At 45.6% G+C, this 19,718-nt stretch overlaps 1 protein-coding gene and 7 non-coding genes across 8 annotated transcripts; all 8 read right to left on the bottom strand.

Annotated features, from left to right (window-relative positions):
* Positions 1-445: 445 nt before the first annotated feature.
* Trnap-agg (transfer RNA proline (anticodon AGG)) lies at positions 446-517 on the bottom strand. Its single transcript has one exon. It is a non-coding gene; the product is annotated as a tRNA-Pro (tRNA).
* Positions 518-646: 129 nt separating this feature from the next.
* On the bottom strand, positions 647-718 carry Trnap-agg (transfer RNA proline (anticodon AGG)). Its single transcript has one exon. It is a non-coding gene; the product is annotated as a tRNA-Pro (tRNA).
* A 130-nt stretch (positions 719-848) lies between these two features.
* Positions 849-920, bottom strand: Trnap-agg (transfer RNA proline (anticodon AGG)). The gene has a single exon. It is a non-coding gene; the product is annotated as a tRNA-Pro (tRNA).
* A 3,750-nt stretch (positions 921-4,670) lies between these two features.
* LOC119395762 (uncharacterized) lies at positions 4,671-5,896 on the bottom strand. Its single transcript, XM_037662800.2, has one exon. It carries the CDS (start codon positions 5,862-5,864, stop codon positions 4,671-4,673), a length of 1,194 nt encoding a protein of 397 aa, XP_037518728.1. The 5' UTR covers positions 5,865-5,896.
* A 150-nt stretch (positions 5,897-6,046) lies between these two features.
* On the bottom strand, positions 6,047-6,118 carry Trnap-agg (transfer RNA proline (anticodon AGG)). Its single transcript has one exon. It is a non-coding gene; the product is annotated as a tRNA-Pro (tRNA).
* Positions 6,119-6,246: 128 nt separating this feature from the next.
* Positions 6,247-6,318, bottom strand: Trnap-agg (transfer RNA proline (anticodon AGG)). The gene has a single exon. It is a non-coding gene; the product is annotated as a tRNA-Pro (tRNA).
* A 128-nt stretch (positions 6,319-6,446) lies between these two features.
* Trnap-agg (transfer RNA proline (anticodon AGG)) lies at positions 6,447-6,518 on the bottom strand. The gene has a single exon. It is a non-coding gene; the product is annotated as a tRNA-Pro (tRNA).
* A 129-nt stretch (positions 6,519-6,647) lies between these two features.
* Positions 6,648-6,719, bottom strand: Trnap-agg (transfer RNA proline (anticodon AGG)). The gene has a single exon. It is a non-coding gene; the product is annotated as a tRNA-Pro (tRNA).
* Between the last annotated feature and the right edge of the window lie 12,999 nt (positions 6,720-19,718).

Here is a 19,718-nt window from a genome sequence, read left to right as displayed (position 1 = left end):
GGCGACAATCCTGTTTCCGCGACCCATCTGGGCCGCTGTATCCGCCCCTACGGAGCGCATGATGCACACGTCCGTACACAGCAGTGGCCGGAAGTAAAATCCTAGACCAACGAGCCAACGTACCTCAGACAAAGCGGCACGTTTACTCATTCCTGCTATCTTGTCATTCCGAAAATAGGATGATTGCAAAATAAGAGTGACAATGGATGGTCGACATCCGGCCAGAGAGAAAAAAAAAAGCTGAAGGGCTCGTACAGAATTTGAACCCGGGACCTCTCGCACCCTAAGCGAGAATCATACCCCTAGACCAACGAGCCAACGTGCCGCAGACGAAGCGGCACGTTTACTCATTCCTGTTATCTTGTCATTCCGAAAATAGGATGAATGCAAAATAAGAGTGACAATGGATGGTCGACATCCGGCCAGAGAGAAAAAAAAAGCTGAAGGGCTCGTCCGGGATTTGAACCCGGGACCTCTCGCACCCTAAGCGAGAATCATACCCCTAGACCAACGAGCCAACCTGCCGCAGACGAAGCGGCACGTTTATTCATTCCTGCTATCTTGTCATTCCGAAAATAGGATGATTGCAAAATAAGAGTGACAATGGATGGTCGACATCCGGCCAGAGAGAAAAAAAAAAGCTGAAGGGCTCGTCCGGGATTTGAACCCGGGACCTCTCGCACCCTAAGCGAGAATCATACCCCTAGACCAACGAGCCAACCTGCCGCAGACGAAGCGGCACGTTTACTCATTTCTGTTATCTTGTCTTTCCGAAAATAGGATTATTGCAAAATAAGAGTGACAATGGATGGTCGACATCCGGCCAGAGAGAAAAAAAAAAAGCTGAAGGGCTCGTCCGGGATTTGAACCCGGGACCTCTCGCACCCTAAGCGAGAATCATACCCCTAGACCAACGAGCCTTTTTTTTTTTTTTTCTTTATTTCCTGCTTTTGTCAAGACACACTTTACATAGGAATTCTTATCTTTGAATTCAACACTTCACAACATGTTCAAATATACATTTTAAAAACGGGACTGACATCTTGTCCCGTGTAACTAATTTAATAATATTTCACTGTGAGCAGTTTTTCTATCATGGGTAGCCAGTCAGGTGGCTCAGGAAGTTCGTGTAACACATCTCTAATGTACAACAAGCATTCATGAAGGTATACCTTGGCGGCTTTTGGTGCTTCATTTTCATGCCTGATATCCATTCTGGTTTTCCAGACACTGTGCATGGTTACTAGCATTATCATATCACATGGCACATCCCCTGTTTGTTCCCAAGGCAAAAAGCGTATTCCGAATGGCGTAAGTGGAAAATCTTTTTTTAAAGTTCTCTGGAGGATGTCCCACATGAACACAGAATCAAAGCAATCTAAGAAAATGTGTTCAATTGTTTCCGGCTTATTGCATATCAAGCAATTTACACCCCATGGTAGATAGAATCCCTTATCTTTTAGCCATGGTTTAACGGGGAGCGTGCCAGTGTGTAGCAAAAAGAAAAAGGTTTTGGTTGACGCTCTTACAGGCATTCTGTTAATACGTTCAAACACATCTTTCTCAGATCCTAATACATACCTATTGCGGTATACAGGCACTGGGCACATTTTATTCACTAAATCCTTATACAGTTGTTTTTTGGTTACCAATGACAAATACTCTAACGAAAAGTGCACTTGGAGAAACTGAAAGGCATAAACAACTTCTTTTAAAAAACCTCTCACCGCTATCTGCGTTGGAGAATACGATGATACAATGTACTGTGGTAGCTTATCACGTAGTCTCACTTGCATCACCGCACGCAAGAATCCATCATTTTGATCCCTTAAGTAAAAAAATCTTAGAATAACCTGCTTGAGGAACAAATGCGACAATCCCACTCCCCCTTTCTTAAGCTTGTGAAAAAGATTAATTCGGCCAGTTCGTTCCCAAGTAGACTTCCAAATAAACACTGCAAATATTCTGTGCAACCTTTGTACACATATTCGAGACATACATAATACCTGTAGCATGTAAAAAACTTTTGCTACAAGAAACACGTTGCACACTGTTGCGCGCTTAAAGATCGAAAGGTCACATCCTCCCCACTTGGTTGCCTTTGCCCGAATGTTTTCAGTTTCATCAGCCCATTGTTCAGTGGTTTCTTGATAATATTTTAAAGGCACTCCAAGATACTTGGACGGCGTGGTGGTGAATGTGATCCCTTCAAAGTACTGTGGTTTGGAATTCCACTCCCCATGCCAAAAACCCAAACACTTTTGCCAGCTGATGGCGCTTCCAGTATAGGCACAAAATGTTCTTGCTTCTCTTATCGCCTCCTGTATGCTGTTCTCATTTTCACAAAATATCGCGATATCATCTGCGTACGCTAAAACTTTTATCTCATGTGTCAAGAACTGGTATCCTGTTATTTTTGTGTTGTTCATCAATTTTAAACAAAATGGTTCTAAGTAAATGGCAAATAACAGAGCGGAACAAGGGCATCCTTGCCGCACACTAGATGTCACAGCTATGCTAGTGCTAAGTTTTTTGTTAATCACGAGTTTAGCATAGCAGTTCTGATATGCCATTCTCACACCCTCTCGTATTACTCCACCAACATTAGTGTGATCCAATAGGGCAAATAATATTTCATGACTCACTTTGTCGAAGGCTTTCTGCAAGTCTAATTGTATCATCGCTATGTGGCCATTAGTTGCATCACAACATTCTAAAATAGTTCTCGCCGTGTGAATATTGTTAAAAATGGTTCGTCCTTTTATACCGCACGTCTGGTGCGCACCAACAATACTCTTAATTACTGTTTGTAGTCTCTTTGCCAGGACTTTCATGTAAACTTTATAGTCAACATTCGTAAGACTTATGGGCCTATAGTTTTCCACACACTGCAACTTTTCTGCGTCTTCAGTTTTTGGTATGAGTATGACGTGACTCGCCCTAAAGGACAGATGCAGTTGCTTAACTTCATACGCTTCAGTAATAACGTGATAAAGCATTACCGTAGTTTCACTTTTGAAAGTTTTTTAAAACCCTGCCCCTATGCCATCAGGTCCTGGCGACTTGCCTTTACTAAGGTCATCGATTGCTTGCCCAACTTCTTCTATCTTTATGGGCGTTTCCAGCGCATCTCTGACGTCATCTTCCAATTTCGGCATAAGTGACAAAAATGCTTCTATGAATTCGTCTTTCACTTCCGTTTTACCGCCCAACAGTCTTCGGTACGTTTCAAGGAAAGCTTTTTCGATAACTTGCTGCTCCGAAGAAAGCTCACCTTCGTAGCGTATTTCTTTAATCTCTTTTTTTGTTGCATATCGTTTTTCTTTCGCAAGCACTCGTTTTGTGGGCACTTCGCCCATTGTGAAACGTTCAGCACGTGCCCTTATTACTGCCCCTTTATATCGTTCTTCCGTAATGCATTCCATCTGTCTTTTAACTTCCTTTATTTCTTTGCTAAACAATCCGGGTATAGTGCTATCTGCATTCAGTAGATATTCTAGTGTCCTCTGTAGCTCTTTTTCTTTTTGCTTTTCTTTGTATCTTATGACACTTGACCTCTCAATTGCGTACATTTTAACTTCATTTTTAAATTGCTCCCAGACGCTTATGTAACTTGTGCTTTCATTCCGAAGTGCATCTTCAGCTTTCTTGCCTACTACTTTCACAAACATCTCGTCCTTCAAGAGTTTTTCATTCAACTTCCATAAATCCCAGTTAAACTTCGTAGTTTTTCTTTTCTTGCCAATTTCGATCGTTACGAGAGAGTGATCAGTGAAACTAAGGTTTTTCACGGCATAGTTTGTGCACAGAGGTACAACACATCCAGATATATACATTCTATCCAGTCTGGCGTGACTTTGCTGCTGGTAATGTGTAAACTGCACATGACTGCCACGGAATACATACCCTACATCTACCAAGCCATATTTATCAGTTATTGCAGCAAGCTGTAATGCACTTTTGTCGCGTACTGGAACATTTTTCACACTGTCTTCGGGCATGCACACACAGTTGAAATCACCGAGCAACACAACAACACGATCGCATCTTAGAAAAGTGTCTACGTAGTCAAAAAAACATTTTCTTTCACAAGCTATATTAGGCGCGTACACACAAATCATTCTCCATTTTTTTTTTACAAAAAGTAAAATCGCAAAGTACAAGTCGCCCATTATCGGAAGTAACGACTTTTTCCTCACTAATGCCGATAGACTGTTTTAAAAATAACAGACAACCCCCAGACCTGCCATTAGCATGACACACACATATGTTATAGTTTGTTTTGTAATTATTCGCCAGCCGTTCAGTTAGTTCTTCGCTGTCAATTTTTGATTCTTGCACCGCTAGAATATCAATGTCATTATCAGTCAGTATTCGTTTTAACTGCGCTTGTCGTTTTTGAGAAGTTAATCCGCGAATATTTAAGGTGGCTACTTTCAGAGCCACAGCAGAATTCGTTAATGCCGACTGCAGGGGGTCAAAACTCACACCGTTTGAAAGGCCCATCACGTCAGGAAGCAGACTTGCGGCCAACGGACTCTCCACGTCAGGTGGTCTCGTCTTTTCAGGCGAAGACCAAGCGTCTCCTCTAGCAGCACACATTTTCAGAGTTCACTGTGCTACCCGACCGTCCCAGGCTCTGTCGCGAAGTCTGCAGTCAGCATCCCCCGCTAAGGCGGGTCTGCTGGCGGTGCCGTCCTCTTGTCTAGCGGCACCTTGGGTTTGAATTTCATTGGAAGTCGTCTGAAGACCGGCGTTTTCGGGAGTGGTTCTTCTGCGAAGCCTCCGTCTGGTGTGCTGTCTTCCTCGGTTTGTTCACGCGGTCTCTTTACGACCGTCTTTTGGTCGCAATCCATGTCGGTGCTTTCCTGATGGCTTTCTTCTCTGTTAGTTGCGGTGCTCGCGGTGGTACTTGTCTTGTTGGTGTCCGTGTCAGCGTCTGCAGTTTCCTTCGTGTCATAGGCGGGTGCGACCGCGTCGTCGTCTTTACGGCCCACGTTCTTTTCAGAAAGTTCCCTCTGTGGCTCGCTATCAGGTTTCGCTGAGTCTCCACCCCCCGACACGGTCGCCTCCGCGTCAGCCTGGTCCATGAGGTGCTCGTCAACGGCGTCGTTTCGTCCAGACCCTGTCACATTGGCGTAGCTACGCACGCACTGGGTCTCGTCGTGGCCATAGCGACGACAGAGCCCACAGCGTGGTACTCGGCACTCGCGCCTTATGTGTCCGGTGCCGCGGCACCGGAGGCAGAGCGGTGGTCTGCCAGGAAGGTGCACGAGTGCGTGGTCCTCCCCGACGCGAAGCTGATGCGGCAGGTCTTCCACAGTGTATCCTGCCTTCAAGCGAAGGGACACCAGACGCGTGTGAGATCCTTTGTCAGCGCAGCCTTGCACACGCCATTTCTCCCGTGAAATTTCGCTTACGGTACCGTAAGGCGCCAGGGCGCTTCTTACGTCCTCGTCTGGTGTAGTGTGCAAAAGCCAGTACAGCTTCATCCTGACGTCTTGATTGCTGGGATCTATCACAACACACCTGTGATCCTTGACGGTGAATGCTGCGGTCGATAATATCTTCTTTTTGGCACTCTCGTCCTTGAAGGTAATCGCCCATACGTGATTCATTTGATAGGCTCCCAGAGCCACCACTTCCGGCATTAACTGCAAACGGTCTAAAGAATCGCGGAAATGCTCGACTCGATATGGCCTCGCTTTCACGTCGGCATGCAAAAAGACAGTGGTGGTTACGGTCAAACCTGTAGGTAACTGGGGCAATATAATCTGGTAGTCCTGTGTCGTCTTCGTATCATTAAACCTGATGCCGCGACCCGGCTGGGCCGCTGAAACCGCCCCTTTCGAGGAGCACAACATTCCGCGTCCGTTCACTACGGTGGCCGGAAGTGGAATGCCTAGACCAACGAGCCAACGCGTCGCAGAAGAAGCGGCACGTTTACTCATTCCTGCTATCTTGTCATTCCGAAAATAGGATGATTGCAAAATAAGAGTGACAATGGATGGTCGACATCCGGCCAGAGAGAAAAAAAGAAGCTGAAGAGATCGTCCGGGATTTGAACCCGGGACCTCTCGCACCCTAAGCGAGAATCATACCCCTAGACCAACGAGCCAACCTGCCGCAGACGAAGCGGCACGTTTACTCATTTCTGTTATCTTGTCTTTCCGAAAATAGGATGATTGCAAAATAAGAGTGACAATGGATGGTCGACATCCGGCCAGAGAGAAAAAAAAAGCTGAAGGGTTCGTCCGGGATTTGAACCCGGGACCTCTCGCACCCTAAGCGAGAATCATACCCCTAGACCAACGAGCCAACGTGTCGCAGGCGAAGCGGCACGTTTACTCATTCCTGCTATCTTGTCATTGCGAAAATAGGATGATTGCAAAATAAGAGTGACAATGGATGGTCGACATCCGGCCAGAGAGAAAAAAAAAGCTGAAGGGCTCGTCCGGGATTTGAACCCGGGACCTCTCGCACCCTAAGCGAGAATCATACCCCTAGACCAACGAGCCAACGTACCTCAGACAAAGCGGCACGTTTACTCATTCCTGCTATCTTGTCATTCCGAAAATAGGATGATTGCAAAATAAGAGTGACAATGGATGGTCGACATCCGGCCAGAGAGAAAAAAAAAAGCTGAAGGGCTCGTCCGGGATTTGAACCCGAGACCTCTCGCACCCTAAGCGAGAATCATACCCCTGGACCAACGAGCCAACGTGTCGCAGACGAAGCGGCACGTTTACTCATTCCTGCTATCTTGTCTTTCCGAATATAGGATGAATGCAAAATAAATATAAAAATGAATGGTGGATATCCGGCAGTGGGAAGGGGGGGGGGGGAGGCACACGCCTTGGGTCGCATTTCTTGCGTTGAAAGGGAGGAGAGACGATGAAGGATTAAGCCTGAGCCTTTTGTAATGGGTTGGAAGCTTTAAAGGACCCACTTGTTACGTAATTCGCATTGTGTGACGCCCGGTCGCTATTTAGCTCTCCCACCACGATTTATAACATACGTTAACGTGAGAAAGAAGAGAGAGAGGGAATTAACTTGATTGAGACCCAGAGGAAATTGATCATGGGAGCCTTATTGGCTTCCTTGGCAACCAATAGAAGTGGACTTGCGAGGAACACACTACGCTATGAATCATCATAATTTTTGTGAAGTAGGGAAGCAGCCAGTATACAATTTTTCTTCATTCTGTGGAGAACCATGGTATCGGCTAAACACCTGTAAGGTATTATGTGCACTTTGCTGATGCTGTGGCTGATGACGATGAAGAATTATGGCAAAGCCCTTTGTAATGGGTTGGAAGCATTCGACAACCGACTCGTTGCGCAATTCGCATTGTGTGACGCCTGGTTAGAGCGTTCGCGCTGTGTTACGCTTGGTTTTTATTTTACTCTTCTACCAGGCTACATTACATATGTAATGTTAATGTGGTTCCTTCTCGACATGAAGCCTGTATAGGGTGTTTTTGCAACGCAGTTTCAAGCCCCAGCATGGCTCTGAGGTGGTTTACTGGGCTCCCACGCAGAGGGCCCAGGTTCGAACCTCGTTCTATCCTGGAACTTGTTTTCCTATTTTGTTTTCTTTTCTTATTTTGAGCGATAGTGGTTACGGACACCGGCGGCGGCGGCGGCGCAAAACTACGGCGCCAAAAATGGTCCTTGTTGTGATCTCATAACAGCTTTCGCTGTAAAATGATAATTTGATGGTAATGAGAGCGGTTATAAACTCCTGGATTAAAGGTTGAAATCTCACTGCTATTTGTTTTGTACCTCTGAAACATTTATATCCATTGGCTGGAACGTAGTAAACTTGTGAGTAAGACAGGTCTCTATTTCGTATTTGATTGATTGATTGATTGACTGTTTTTATTGATTCATCACAATACATGTGATCGGAGGCGAAGGGAAAAGCTATTTGAATGGCTTGAGGGAGTCCTTCGCCCCCGTACAAAGACAGCAGCTCAGTTACAAGCATGTTCTTGACACTGTTAACACAAAAATTTCTAATGAATCATGTTGAGTAAAATATGAATGGAAACGAACCACCAAAATATACATCGATTGTTAGTTACCCTTTACAGAACGTCCTGCATTTTTATACACCCTGTTTAGATCTGCGTGATGGACCAACACAACACTTCATCGCTACTATAGTATTGCATTAGTGACAGTTTAAGTGTTTATTTATGTAAAGTCAAACAATTTTAGACAAAGGGGTTAAGTTAAGAAAAAAATCATACAATTCAGACAATTTTACATCGCGAATATTAATTTGTTTATTCTTATAATCATTTAATAATCGCGGAAGCTTATTACGAGCCATTTGCCGACCGTAACCAGTTCGACAATGCGAAGATTCCATGTCCCGGTTGTTCGTATATTATATGATGGTCCTTTCAGACACAACTTTACTAATCCCATGAAAAGAGAATCCTGGTGCTCGCAATGTATTCGATATTCACGGAGCAATCTGTACACGTATATGTCTTGTGTTTTTATTATTTTGAATCTTCTAAATAGCTCTTCAGAAGGATGCACAGCTGGTACATTCAGTAGTAGTCCCCCAAACTAAATGGCAGTAGTTTAAATACGACGCGAAAAGGGCATTAAAAATCAACAATTTCACTGGTTTTCACGTGGACCGGAAGTTTCTCGTGGACCGGAAGTTTGACTGACGTACGTAAAGTTTGAGCTCATCGAAATTGTGACCTGTCACATTAAAATGCGGCGACAGTACTTTCGGCATTTCATCGGTGTGTTACGGACAGTAAAATCGACGAACGATGAATCGAATAATCGATTGAAAATGTCGCGCAAAACGATAAATCATCATCGATGTTAATCTTTCAGTTAATTGACTTAATCGATTAAATCTTTTGGACTAATTATTTACGCTTCGTGACAAGAGTGACGTGAAAATTCTGAAATTGCGCTAGAATCCTGAGCAAGAGCAGCGACTGCCATCGGAGATGTGCTCGCAATTTCAGGCGCACTACATCTAATTCGTTGAATGTCACGTCAACCCCAGCCCGCTGGAGATTTTGCAGATTTTAAGAATTTATTTTGCATAGCGAGACAGGATGTGCACAGAATCTCGCGTTTGATTATCCAAGGGTTATACTGTACTGAGGCGCTGGTTACTGCAGTTTCAATGCTACATACATAGGAACTGCTGTCAGGCGTAACATTAAGCTGATAGCTAGCGCAGTTGCAGACACTATAAAATGATTTCATGAAAAGCGACATAGAACACCTCCTTCTACACTGCAAAAATTATCCTGTTCCCCGTAAAAAATTCTTACAAAAACTAAACAGATTGGACAGACGGCCGCTATCATTAGCAAAAGTGTTGGGTCCATGGCCAACAGAAACTCTTCAAAACATTGCTGCACGCGCCCTAGTACAGTTTTTAGAAGAGTAGGGAATATCAAAAAGATATTGATTGACATTTGTAACTATTCTTCCCATTGAGATACTTCTGGTCACATGTTTTGCGTTGCCTCTTGTGATTCAAGACAGCTGTGTTTAAAGTGTGGGCAATGCCCAGTGACTTTTGTGTGATGTTATCGCATTCTACAAAGGTCTGTAAGACGAACTCTTCGGCAAAGTGCGAATGATTCTTGTGTGTCTTGTGTGTGAACATTGTTGTCATCACGTGGGCATTATGCATGACGGGCGAACATTCCTTTTAAAAGGACATTGCCGTGAGTGAGTCTACTTTTATTTATAAGTTCGTGACGATAAATAATAAGTAAGGGAAGAGTAGTAGCCGGAGCCATGTATAGGCACCAACCTCTCCTTAAGCACATTTAATAAAAAAAAAGCGACCGACATGTGGTGTTTCCTGCGTGCTGAATTATTCGATCATGTTATTTTTATCTTGGTAATTTACTCAATAAAAATCAAATGCCAAATATATAGCAGGTTTTGGCGAGCCAAGCACTTGGGCGGGATTGGTGCTTCTATTGCTGCAAGTGAGGCGAGTATAAATTCCAAAGCCAAATACATATTCTGGGGATTCTAGCGAAGACAGAGTATATGGTTAGACGGAGGGCGGATTAAGGGCGCTTTGTGATAATTTTAACAGAAATATATGTATGTCCTTGTGTTGCTCGCGAGGAAATAAAATATGCAACTTGAAAAAAAGAATTCACGCCTCCCATTCCCTGTTCCCTCCTATGTGCCCAACTATAAACATATCAACCGAGTTGTCGACCACAGGAGCATCTGCTGTGTCCGAGCGGCTATTTTCACTTGCCGATTGTGCGTTCCATCAAGTTGCTGTTTGGTTTGCTGCCATGTTCATTTTTCTTTGGACACGATCCTTCCTTGGCAAGGACCGTATTGATGAAAGGGCAAGACAACTAGTTGTAAGGGCTAGGATTTTTTGTTGTCACGCAAACAACAGTGCTAGTTTGCAAACGTGGCCGTGCCGAATCAAACACCTCAGCATTTGATGCTCCTTTGCTCTTAAGAAAAGACCACGTGGCTAAAAAAAAAACGAAATGTAAAACTTCTTTCTCACTTTATATATTGGTTTATTTTTGTATATTGTTATTGCACTTTACCCTTCACTGCTGTAGTTTCTTATTTCTTGTTTCGTCCTCCCGTGCATCACTAAGGAAGTTAAACAAACTAAAAAAAAAAACAAAAGCTATGAGCAGGGTGGCAGAACGAAATGTTTTTCGTTTTGGTTTTAGTTTCGTTCCACCGCAAAAAGTTCCGTTCCGTTTCTGTTCCGGAACGAAAAAAAATAGTCCGTAACGGTTCGTAACGTTTTTTTTTATGCAAAAGTTTTATGCACAAAGTAACTGTACCACGAATTTCTACCAAGTAGCACAAACCAGTATACCCTTCGAAGTCATAGTATTTATTTTCTCAAAAGTCAATAATGACATTTCTAGCGGGCTCAAAAATGTCATTTCTTTCTTATTTCACGCGATAGTGGTTACGGACAGCGGCGGCGGTGGACAACTATGGCGCCGGCTGTTGTGATATCATAACAGCTTTCGCTATAAGAAACTTCAGCGCCGACAATTCACACTTCACGCTGGCCGGCGTGACAGGCGTGCAAAAGTCCCCTTGCGTTAATATAAACATCTCTGGTAGCCACTGTTTTCGTTTTTCGAAAAATGTCAACATATCTTTGCTTTGGAATTGCTGCCTGAGGTACGCACCAATACTGGGTGTGTTCCAATACTCACCGTAGACGGCTAAATACACAGCTAAGCGGACAGCGGCCACCTTAAGTCCCATTCTAATTCTGACGTAGACGGCAAAATAGACAGCTTCGAAAAGACGGCGTCGGAGACAAAAACAACACAGGCTACTTTGCTGTCCAAACAATATGGCGGCTCAGCGGAATCTTCGGATAGCTCGGATCTTGCCGGTATGGTCGTCTGCTCACAAGCAGACGCTTTTCCAGGCGCTCAATGTGAGCTAAGTTAAATTTTTCATAGATTTGAACATGAAAGAAGTTAAAGAAATTACAATTACGTTTGTATTCCGTAGCTTTCTATTCTCGACGCGAGGTGGCGTCACGTCGCGTAGACGTCATGCAGATGCGTTCCATTTCTCGGACAACATGCGTTGTTATTCCACTACACTGTAACATGGGCTCGCTGCTGTCTTCTAAGCTGTCAGCGTAGACTGTCTACGATGCTGTCCAGAATTGGAACACAGCCACTGTACCCTGAGATATGCATGATTGCTCACGTTGCATGACTTGAGTTGTTCCGGATTGCCAAGTTTTTTCGTGAACAGAAAAACGATTAAAAAAATTTCGGTTTCACTTCGGAACGAAATAATAGATAAATTTGTGAAATCTCGCGGCGTTAAAATGACGTATGCATTTTTAAACAAGGCATTACTATACTGAACTATACCCAAACTATTTCGGAATATACCTGGAAAATGTCTCATTCTGAACGCAATTCAGGAAGGCTGCCCGCCGCACACACAGGCAGAGGCTAATTATCTCAGCTGGCAAGATGAAATTATATGGGTACAATAAATATTTTCCATTGTAGTATAACGATGTTGAGCAGTTTCTGCGCGTATACAATTCTGTGAACACAGCTTTGTTGAGAGGGGGGGAGAGAGAGAAATAAACAGCGCTGGTCGTGTGTGGTTCTTTGCCATCCGAGTTGTATATATTTGCGCTGTGCCAATTCAAGATGAATCAATACCAACTAGCCCGGCTGTCAATTCAGTCTCCTCAGTCCAGAAAACCGTGGAGCTTGACGATCTTCCTGGTCAGGTAGAACAAGTTGCGGGGCAAGCTTGAAAGCTGGGCTTCCCATTGTGCTCGAGTCGACTGCCTTGCTCGTCGCATTGTTGGAAGCCGCCGCGATTATTGAAAGGTATACCACATGATAACCAAGGCGAAGCAGGTTGACTGGAGACTAAAGCGGTAACCTTTTTAGCTCTCCCAGTTCGGCCTAACTAAAACACTCAACACTTCTGGACACTCATCGACCGACAGCGGCTTGGATATAGAGCAGAGGTGGTGCTATTCCTTTTAGATGAAAGAAAATGGATATCTTGAAACAGGAAGAGCGTTTCATCGGTCTATAAAGCGTTTACTGGTCCCCACCCGTATTTGCGTCGTCGATTATGTAAATTTCAGGCCTGGTAAAGCAGAATAAAAGCATGACAAAGTGTTCTAACGTGTGGAGCCCCTGCTGAGCGGTAGCCATAGATCGGCAAAAAAAGAAGAAAAATTTGGAGCTCACTCAGACTCACTCAAGAAATATATTTTGCTCTGAGGGTTCACTCTGACTCAGACACATCGAAATTTTCCTCAACCGGACTCACTCGGACTCAGACTCACTAAGCTTTTTCTCAGCCGGCCTCACTCAGACTCAAACTCACCAACATGATACTCAGCCGGACTCACTCAGACTCAGACTCTCGGCTTCACCTGAGTCTGAGTGAGCCTGAGTGAGTCGACTCGTGAGTCCATTGGCGTAAAATTAGTTTTTTCGACCATGGTGCCAATCCTCTTTAACGGCAATATCTCGCATAATCAGTGTTGTACGATACGCCTTTTGATCTTGTACCTTCAAATACGAGTCATCATCATATATCGTATATCATAATTATCATATATCGATCCAGTAAGGACATTTTATTGCGATAGCATATATATGAACACTCGGCTGGTTTTTGCTATCGCCGTCATGTACCGAATATGCATATGTATATATAAATAAAAGCCACAAAGAAAAATAAATCAGAAGAAAAAAATTACCGAAGCGCGCCATGGGATTTGAACCTACGACCCCTTGATCCGCAGCGCAACACGGCCACGCACCACCGGTTCTTTAGGATACTAACGGCGAGATATTTATATACATCATTTAACGCTGGCGGCACGCACAGCTCAGAGGTGCTTCAGCGTGTGCAGTATCACCCGCAAGATTGCCCGAAGGGTGCGGTTTAAAGCAATGCTCCTGCATTTTCCTTCAGTTACTGCCCTTGAGACGCGCACTAAAGAGTGGCTCATTTCTGTACCCACTCGCGATGTGGAACGCCTGGTAAACAATGCGTCGAACGCCACCGCGCGGCAGCAGACACGGAGGGGTCACTCCACGCGCCGCACTTTTCAAGAAAAATGTCAACAGTTTCGCCGCAAGGGTGAAGCAATGAATGCGATAGCAAGAAACTGAAATGTCACACTAAGAACCACAAGCAGCTCGATACTTGCAGCGCGCCGCTGAAGCACTAAGAAGGACGCCCTAAAAGAACGCACAGGCATGCACAGGGCAAGCGTGAACTAACAACTGTGACAGTTGTTACGTCTATGTGCTTGCGCAACGCGCTGCAAGTGTGAACAATGGAGAATCAGACACTCTTAGATACTTCTTCTTCCTTTAAACTGCGGCGCGTGCAGTTACTCCCTGCGTCTGCAGTAACAAGGGGGCGTCTGATGAAAGGTGTGCCCGGTGTTCTTTGTTTTTTTTCCTTCCACATCACGAGCGAATACAGAAAATATCCACTTTGTCGTGCGCGTATAAAGGGCAGTTTTCGAATTGAAAGAAAATTGGGAGCGCTGCGTCTGCAAGTGTCAACAATGGGGAATCCGACGCTCTTAGATATTTCTTTTTCTTTTAAACTGTGAACTGTGGCGCGTGGAGTGACCCCCTGCGTCTCCAGCCACACGGGGGCGTCTGATGCAAGGTGTGCCTAGACTAGAGTCAGTGGAAAATCAGAGTACCGCAAAGGTGGGCTGCACGCGGGCAACATTAGGCGGCGGCGGCCATTTCCCTTCCAGACCGTCCGGCGCGTTGCTAGCGTGTGTTGAGAAGTGACCGATTTTTTCGCCTCGGTGCCGTGTTACGCTCGGCGGAATGTCATTATTTGTGTGTGTTTCTTCAAGAGGATATCAGAAGTCATTTCGAGTGATCGACAGTTATGGATCGACTGCGCGGTTAGCGGTGTAACTAATGAAACGTGCGGTGAATGTTGCCTTGTGCTCACGAACTCGCTTCATGGCTTCCTCAGTCTCTTTTCGTGTTACGACCGGGTGTGTTCGCTAGGTCCGGAGCTGTAAATACAGTTGCATTAACGCAGTGACATCGTGCGAGATGCCATTTACTTCGACATTTGGTGAATCTTGACTGTTTGCGCTAGCTTTGGAGTCGTTGTTCAGGTTTACTGCACTCGAGAACGTTATCGAACAATATCGAGAACATTCAACATTGCGTCCTTCGACTGATTGCTGACGCATACCTTGCTTGCGCACCATGATTGCTGTTCAACTGGTTGATATGTGTAATAGAAGTTGTGTGTGTACGGTTATTGCAAGTTGTGCGCGACGTATTTATGTCTTGATTCGGAACTCCAGCAGCCGAACGCACGGGCGAATCGGCGTGCGGTAGGTGAGGTGCATCTTATCTTGCGATACGTAGAAAGCAGGTCATCAAACATGATTGGCATCACTACTTACATGTTTCATTTCCTATTTCTTGTCTCCTTAATATATTCCCAGCGTTGCAGTGCATTTGCAAATATTTTGCTGTGTTCCGACAGCTTTTTATTGGCGTTGCCAGCGCGTAAACAGCTGGGGTTCAGTTTCTGCACTGCTGCACTTTTTTTTTCATAATGCACTCTTATTAAAACGTCCTCGGCACGGTGCTTTATGTGCTTTTGATCAGAAATAGCACATCCCGGAAATTTTTAAAGCGCATGCTACTGCAACACACTATGTATATAGACCTAGGGCACGCAGAAAATCGACTCCCTCAATGCGTGGGATCTGCCTTTCTTTTTTTTGCTGTGACCATTTCTCACCCTCTAAACAGTATTTTAAGGGTACGCTATTTTGTTTGCAACAAACTTAACAATACGCTTAATAACATTGCCTTATACCAAGTTTATCAACAGTGTTCCACGCTTCTGTTTTGCGCAGTGGCAATTGATCACGCCACAATCGCCTTCAAGGTATACCAGTAAACATTTACTATTTTAATAAATCTATTTCGCTCTCGTGCGTGACACGCTTATAACTCGAATAGCATGCGTAATATGTTCAACAGATCGAGATATAAACAGCCGAGCAAATAGAAAGGTGTGTAGTTTTAAATATCGCTGACCATAGCGAACCGAAATGGTGAAGTATCCTGTCGCATAAGATCATTTCCAGCAAAGTTAGGGTAGTTCACTGCTGGAAGGAGAGTTCTTCCAGGGGGTCGAATTCATTCCGTAAACTATGCAGCCTCGTAGAACGGCGCTCTTTGACATCAATTTTTCCCACATGGAAGGCAAAAATAAACGAGATTCCCAGAGTAGCTCACCAGTAACGTTCAATTGCTGGTGAGCTACTCTCTGGCATCTGCATGCTGTGGCGTAGCCAGGGGGTGGCACACCGGGCCTGTGCCCCCCCCCCCCCCTCAAATTTGTTTCCTGTGGCATACATAGCACGAAATGACACTCAACCACATCTGCCTGCCAAGCCCCCACTTCAGATCAAGGAGGTGCTCCCCACCCCCAGAAAAAAATTTCTGCTTGCGCCCCTGTCTGTGTGACGCGTTTAAAGAAGCGACAAAGTACTTCTAGGGACCGTGGTACTGCTAAATGTCCGGCCAGGTTCTGCATTGAACGCGCCTGCACCCAAAGCGCTTGGAAGGGATATGGCGGCGAGAGGTCACGTGATGCGAGTAAGCCAATCAAGTCGGCGGCGGCACGCGGAAAACAGATGCGATACTCTGAAAATCTTCCAGTGACTCTAGGTGTGCCCGGTGTTCTTTGCTTCTTTTTTCCTTCCACATCACGAGTGGGCATAGAAAACGGCCACCTTGTCGTGCGCGTCTCAAGAGCAGTTTTCAAATTGAAAGAAAATTAGGAGCGTTGCGTGATAGAAAACACGCTCACGCTCCTCCGAGATTTGCTTACCACCAGCGGTACATAGTGTATATAAATAACTCGCAGTTATTTCGCCGGCGCATACATGGTTTTTTCTTACCTTGGGGCTCAGACTGCCTTATCTGTAATAAGCCAGAAACTATTGACCATGTTTTCTTACATTGCTGGGAGGGCGTGTACTTTTGGGATGTACTACAGAGGACAATCAAGAAGGAATTCCCGTTAGATCAATACGGTATCAGGTTTCTCCCAATAGATAATGAGAATGGATTGCCGTTAGACTTAATAATGTTAACCGGCCTCCACTGTCTATGGCGGGCGCGTATGGCAGGATTTCACCGCGATCCAGATGCAAGGCCCGCAAGAATGTACTTTCGAGAGTGTATGTCGAAATTTGTTGAATTGCAGAAAACGCAGGAGATTGTACCTGAGTGGTTATCGAGAGTGGAACCCTTGACAGTGCTCAAGGAATTTTAAATTTGATGTCTGTCCAGTAGGACGGACAACATTTGATGTTATTTATTCTATGTGTTTGTGATGTGGTTTATGTCTGGAAGCAGGCAATAAAGCAAAAAAAAAAAAAAAGCATACATGGCGTGTGCTTGAGTTGCCTAACGCAGCGTGCTTGGGAGCGAGTGGTTGCTGGTTCGAATCCGCGGTCGGGTGCTTCGGATTTTTTTTCTTCTGCTTTATTTTTTCTTTGTGCCTTTTTAAAATATATACATACATATACATATCCGGGGCATGACGACGACCGCAAAAATCAGCCGAGAGTGTCAATATAATTGCTATTGCAATAAAAAAATCTAAGAGCGTTGGGTTGTAACTCGCTGCTCAAACACGAAGAAATAGCAACTGTGACAGCAGGGGCGTAGCCAAGGGGGGGTTCAAACACCCCTGAATATTTTCAATTTTGCTTGCGTATATATGCAGGCACACATACAAACTCACGCACGAACACACATAAAATATGGTTTAACCCCCCCCCCCCCCCCGAAAATATTTCTCGCTACGCCCCTGTGCGAAAATAGTCAGTTTGCGCTCTTCCTGTGTATACCTCTGCGTTCTTTTCGAGCATCCTTCCTTATGTTTGAAGAGCGCGCTCCGAGTGCCGAGCTGTGACCGTTGTTAGTTCGCGGTCGTCCTGTGGGTGTTCTTTTCGCCAGTCCTTTGCGTTTGAGCGGCACGAAGCAAGCATCGAGCTGTTTGCCGTTCTTCGTGTGACATTCTAATTTGTTGTTATCGCATTCATTGCTTCGCCGTTGCGGCGAAGCTGTGACTTTTTCATGAAATACGCGACTCACACGAGATATTTTTATCAAGAACTTCCCATGAAAGTGTTTGCGAGGAGAGGTCGTGGCACCCCTTCCCCTACTCACGCCTCTGATCAATACTGAGGTGGCCCATAAATGCTAGTGTGCCGAGATATGTGTGAATAGACTTGAGTATAAACGTAAGCCAATATAAGGCTGACAGTAATGCTGAGGATGAGTAGATAGGACCATAATTTGGCCCCAAAAGGTGGAGCTCACTCGGACTCACTGAAGAAATATATATTGCGCTAAGGGCTCTCTCGGACTCACTCTCATCAATATTTTCCTCAACGTGACTCACTCGGACTCACACTAAAAGTTTCTTCAACCGGACTCACTCGGACTCAAACTCGCCAAAAGATTACTCACCCGGACTCACTCAGACTCGCGGTCAGATCAAAGTCCGAGTGATTCTGAGTGAGTCGATTCATGAGCATGTTTGCTGACCTATGGCAGTAGCCTCATTTAGAAAGCTGGAGCGCAAGGCGCGAAAGCGTCGCATAGGTGGCCTGCATCGCAGATAGCCTACAGTGCCTGGTCGTGAGACGCGGAAGACAATTTTAACAGCAGAAGCATTGGACAAATTTCTTTATATAGTGACGTGATTGCTGTGTTGAAGGAAAACTTCGCCACAGTTCGTTTCCCAGTGTGCAGCCGACAGAAACCACTGTCGACAGGGGGGGGGGGGTCTAGCGCTTCCCTTGCCCCCCACGTAGATACGCCTATGAATGCGACTCACCACGGGGGCATGAATAAAACACACTATTTCGACGCAATGTGGCGTTATATTTCACTTGTATACAGATACTATTGAACAAGTGCAGGAAAATTAAGTAATACAATAACAAACTCATAATCCTAAAGGTTAGAGTCAGACGCTAGTTGCGTTGGTGCTGCCAGTCGGCAGCACCAACACCCCAAGCACCCCTGTTTTCCCACCCAACCGACTCCTTGTGCCCGCCGAGGCGCCGGTCCTTGAGTGAGCTGACGCAGAGGCGTGACAACGGTATCGTCGTCCTGCAGACTGTTGGGCCCTGCAGCCACGGCGGCATCCCATTATCTTCGCTTCAGGGGCCTCGAACGCTTGAGGCAGCCACGGTAGGAAGGCATGCCCGGCTCACCACGTTGAGGACGCCGATACAGCTGTCTGGAAAGTCACGTGGCCCAAACGTCGTCGTCTTCCTCTGACTGCGCTCGCTCACGACGCCCCGGTCGCTGTCGCCACTGTGCTCGTGCAGGTGTACTTTGCTGTAGACGCTAGGCGCGACGGTGGAGCAGCCACTCGGCCGGCGTCGTCCTGCTCGTAGCGCTGCCAGCAGCGGCTGCAGCTCCCCTCGGTGTGCAGCATGCTGTCGAGCCCCTTGCAGCTGGCGTCGTTTGCGGGGGAAACAGCAGCGGTTGTTCGTCTTCAGTCGTCCGGCACTCGCAGTAAGATGAGTCAGAATGGATTCTCGCCTGAAGTCCCAGTGATGAAGGGATTGTCGAGCTGGAGGCCGCTGTGCACGACGGGCTTTGGGATTCTTTCGCTTCATGACCCCTTGAAGAATGTTCAGGTCGTCCTGGACTTGAACGAAAATGACTTCCTGTTGGACGTCGTCACGGCGTTGCATTCGGCAGACAAAGCCTTCCATGCACGCGCTGGCGTTCCTTCTTTATCGTCGTCTTGGCTTTGCACACGTGCGCTCGTGATCGGTGGGAAAAAAAATTCCGGCAGATCCCTCGCACTGTAGGAGTCAAAGTAATGGTGCTTCTATATGTTCCTGAGACGCTCCTGTCACGGACCCGATAGTGGAAATACACAGCAAATTAGAAAATATTTTCAAATAAGCAAAAAAGCGCAACACCGGAACCGCAACCCGACCGAGCAGTACTGTCTTCGCGTGACGTAAAGATGATGATGATGATGATGACCTCTTGCTTATGGCGCTCACCCACAAAGGCGGATGGGCCAAGAACCGGGCGGCAGGATCTTTGAGTTAAATTTTTATGAAACTAAAGACAAATGCTGTAACTTTAGACTAAAAGA

The sequence above is a fragment of the Rhipicephalus sanguineus genome, chromosome 1 (genome assembly GCF_013339695.2).
Source record: "Rhipicephalus sanguineus isolate Rsan-2018 chromosome 1, BIME_Rsan_1.4, whole genome shotgun sequence".
NCBI lineage: Eukaryota > Metazoa > Arthropoda > Arachnida > Ixodida > Ixodidae > Rhipicephalus > Rhipicephalus sanguineus.
Note: the sequence above shows the minus strand (reverse complement) of the source record. Positions and strands in the feature narration are given on the sequence as shown.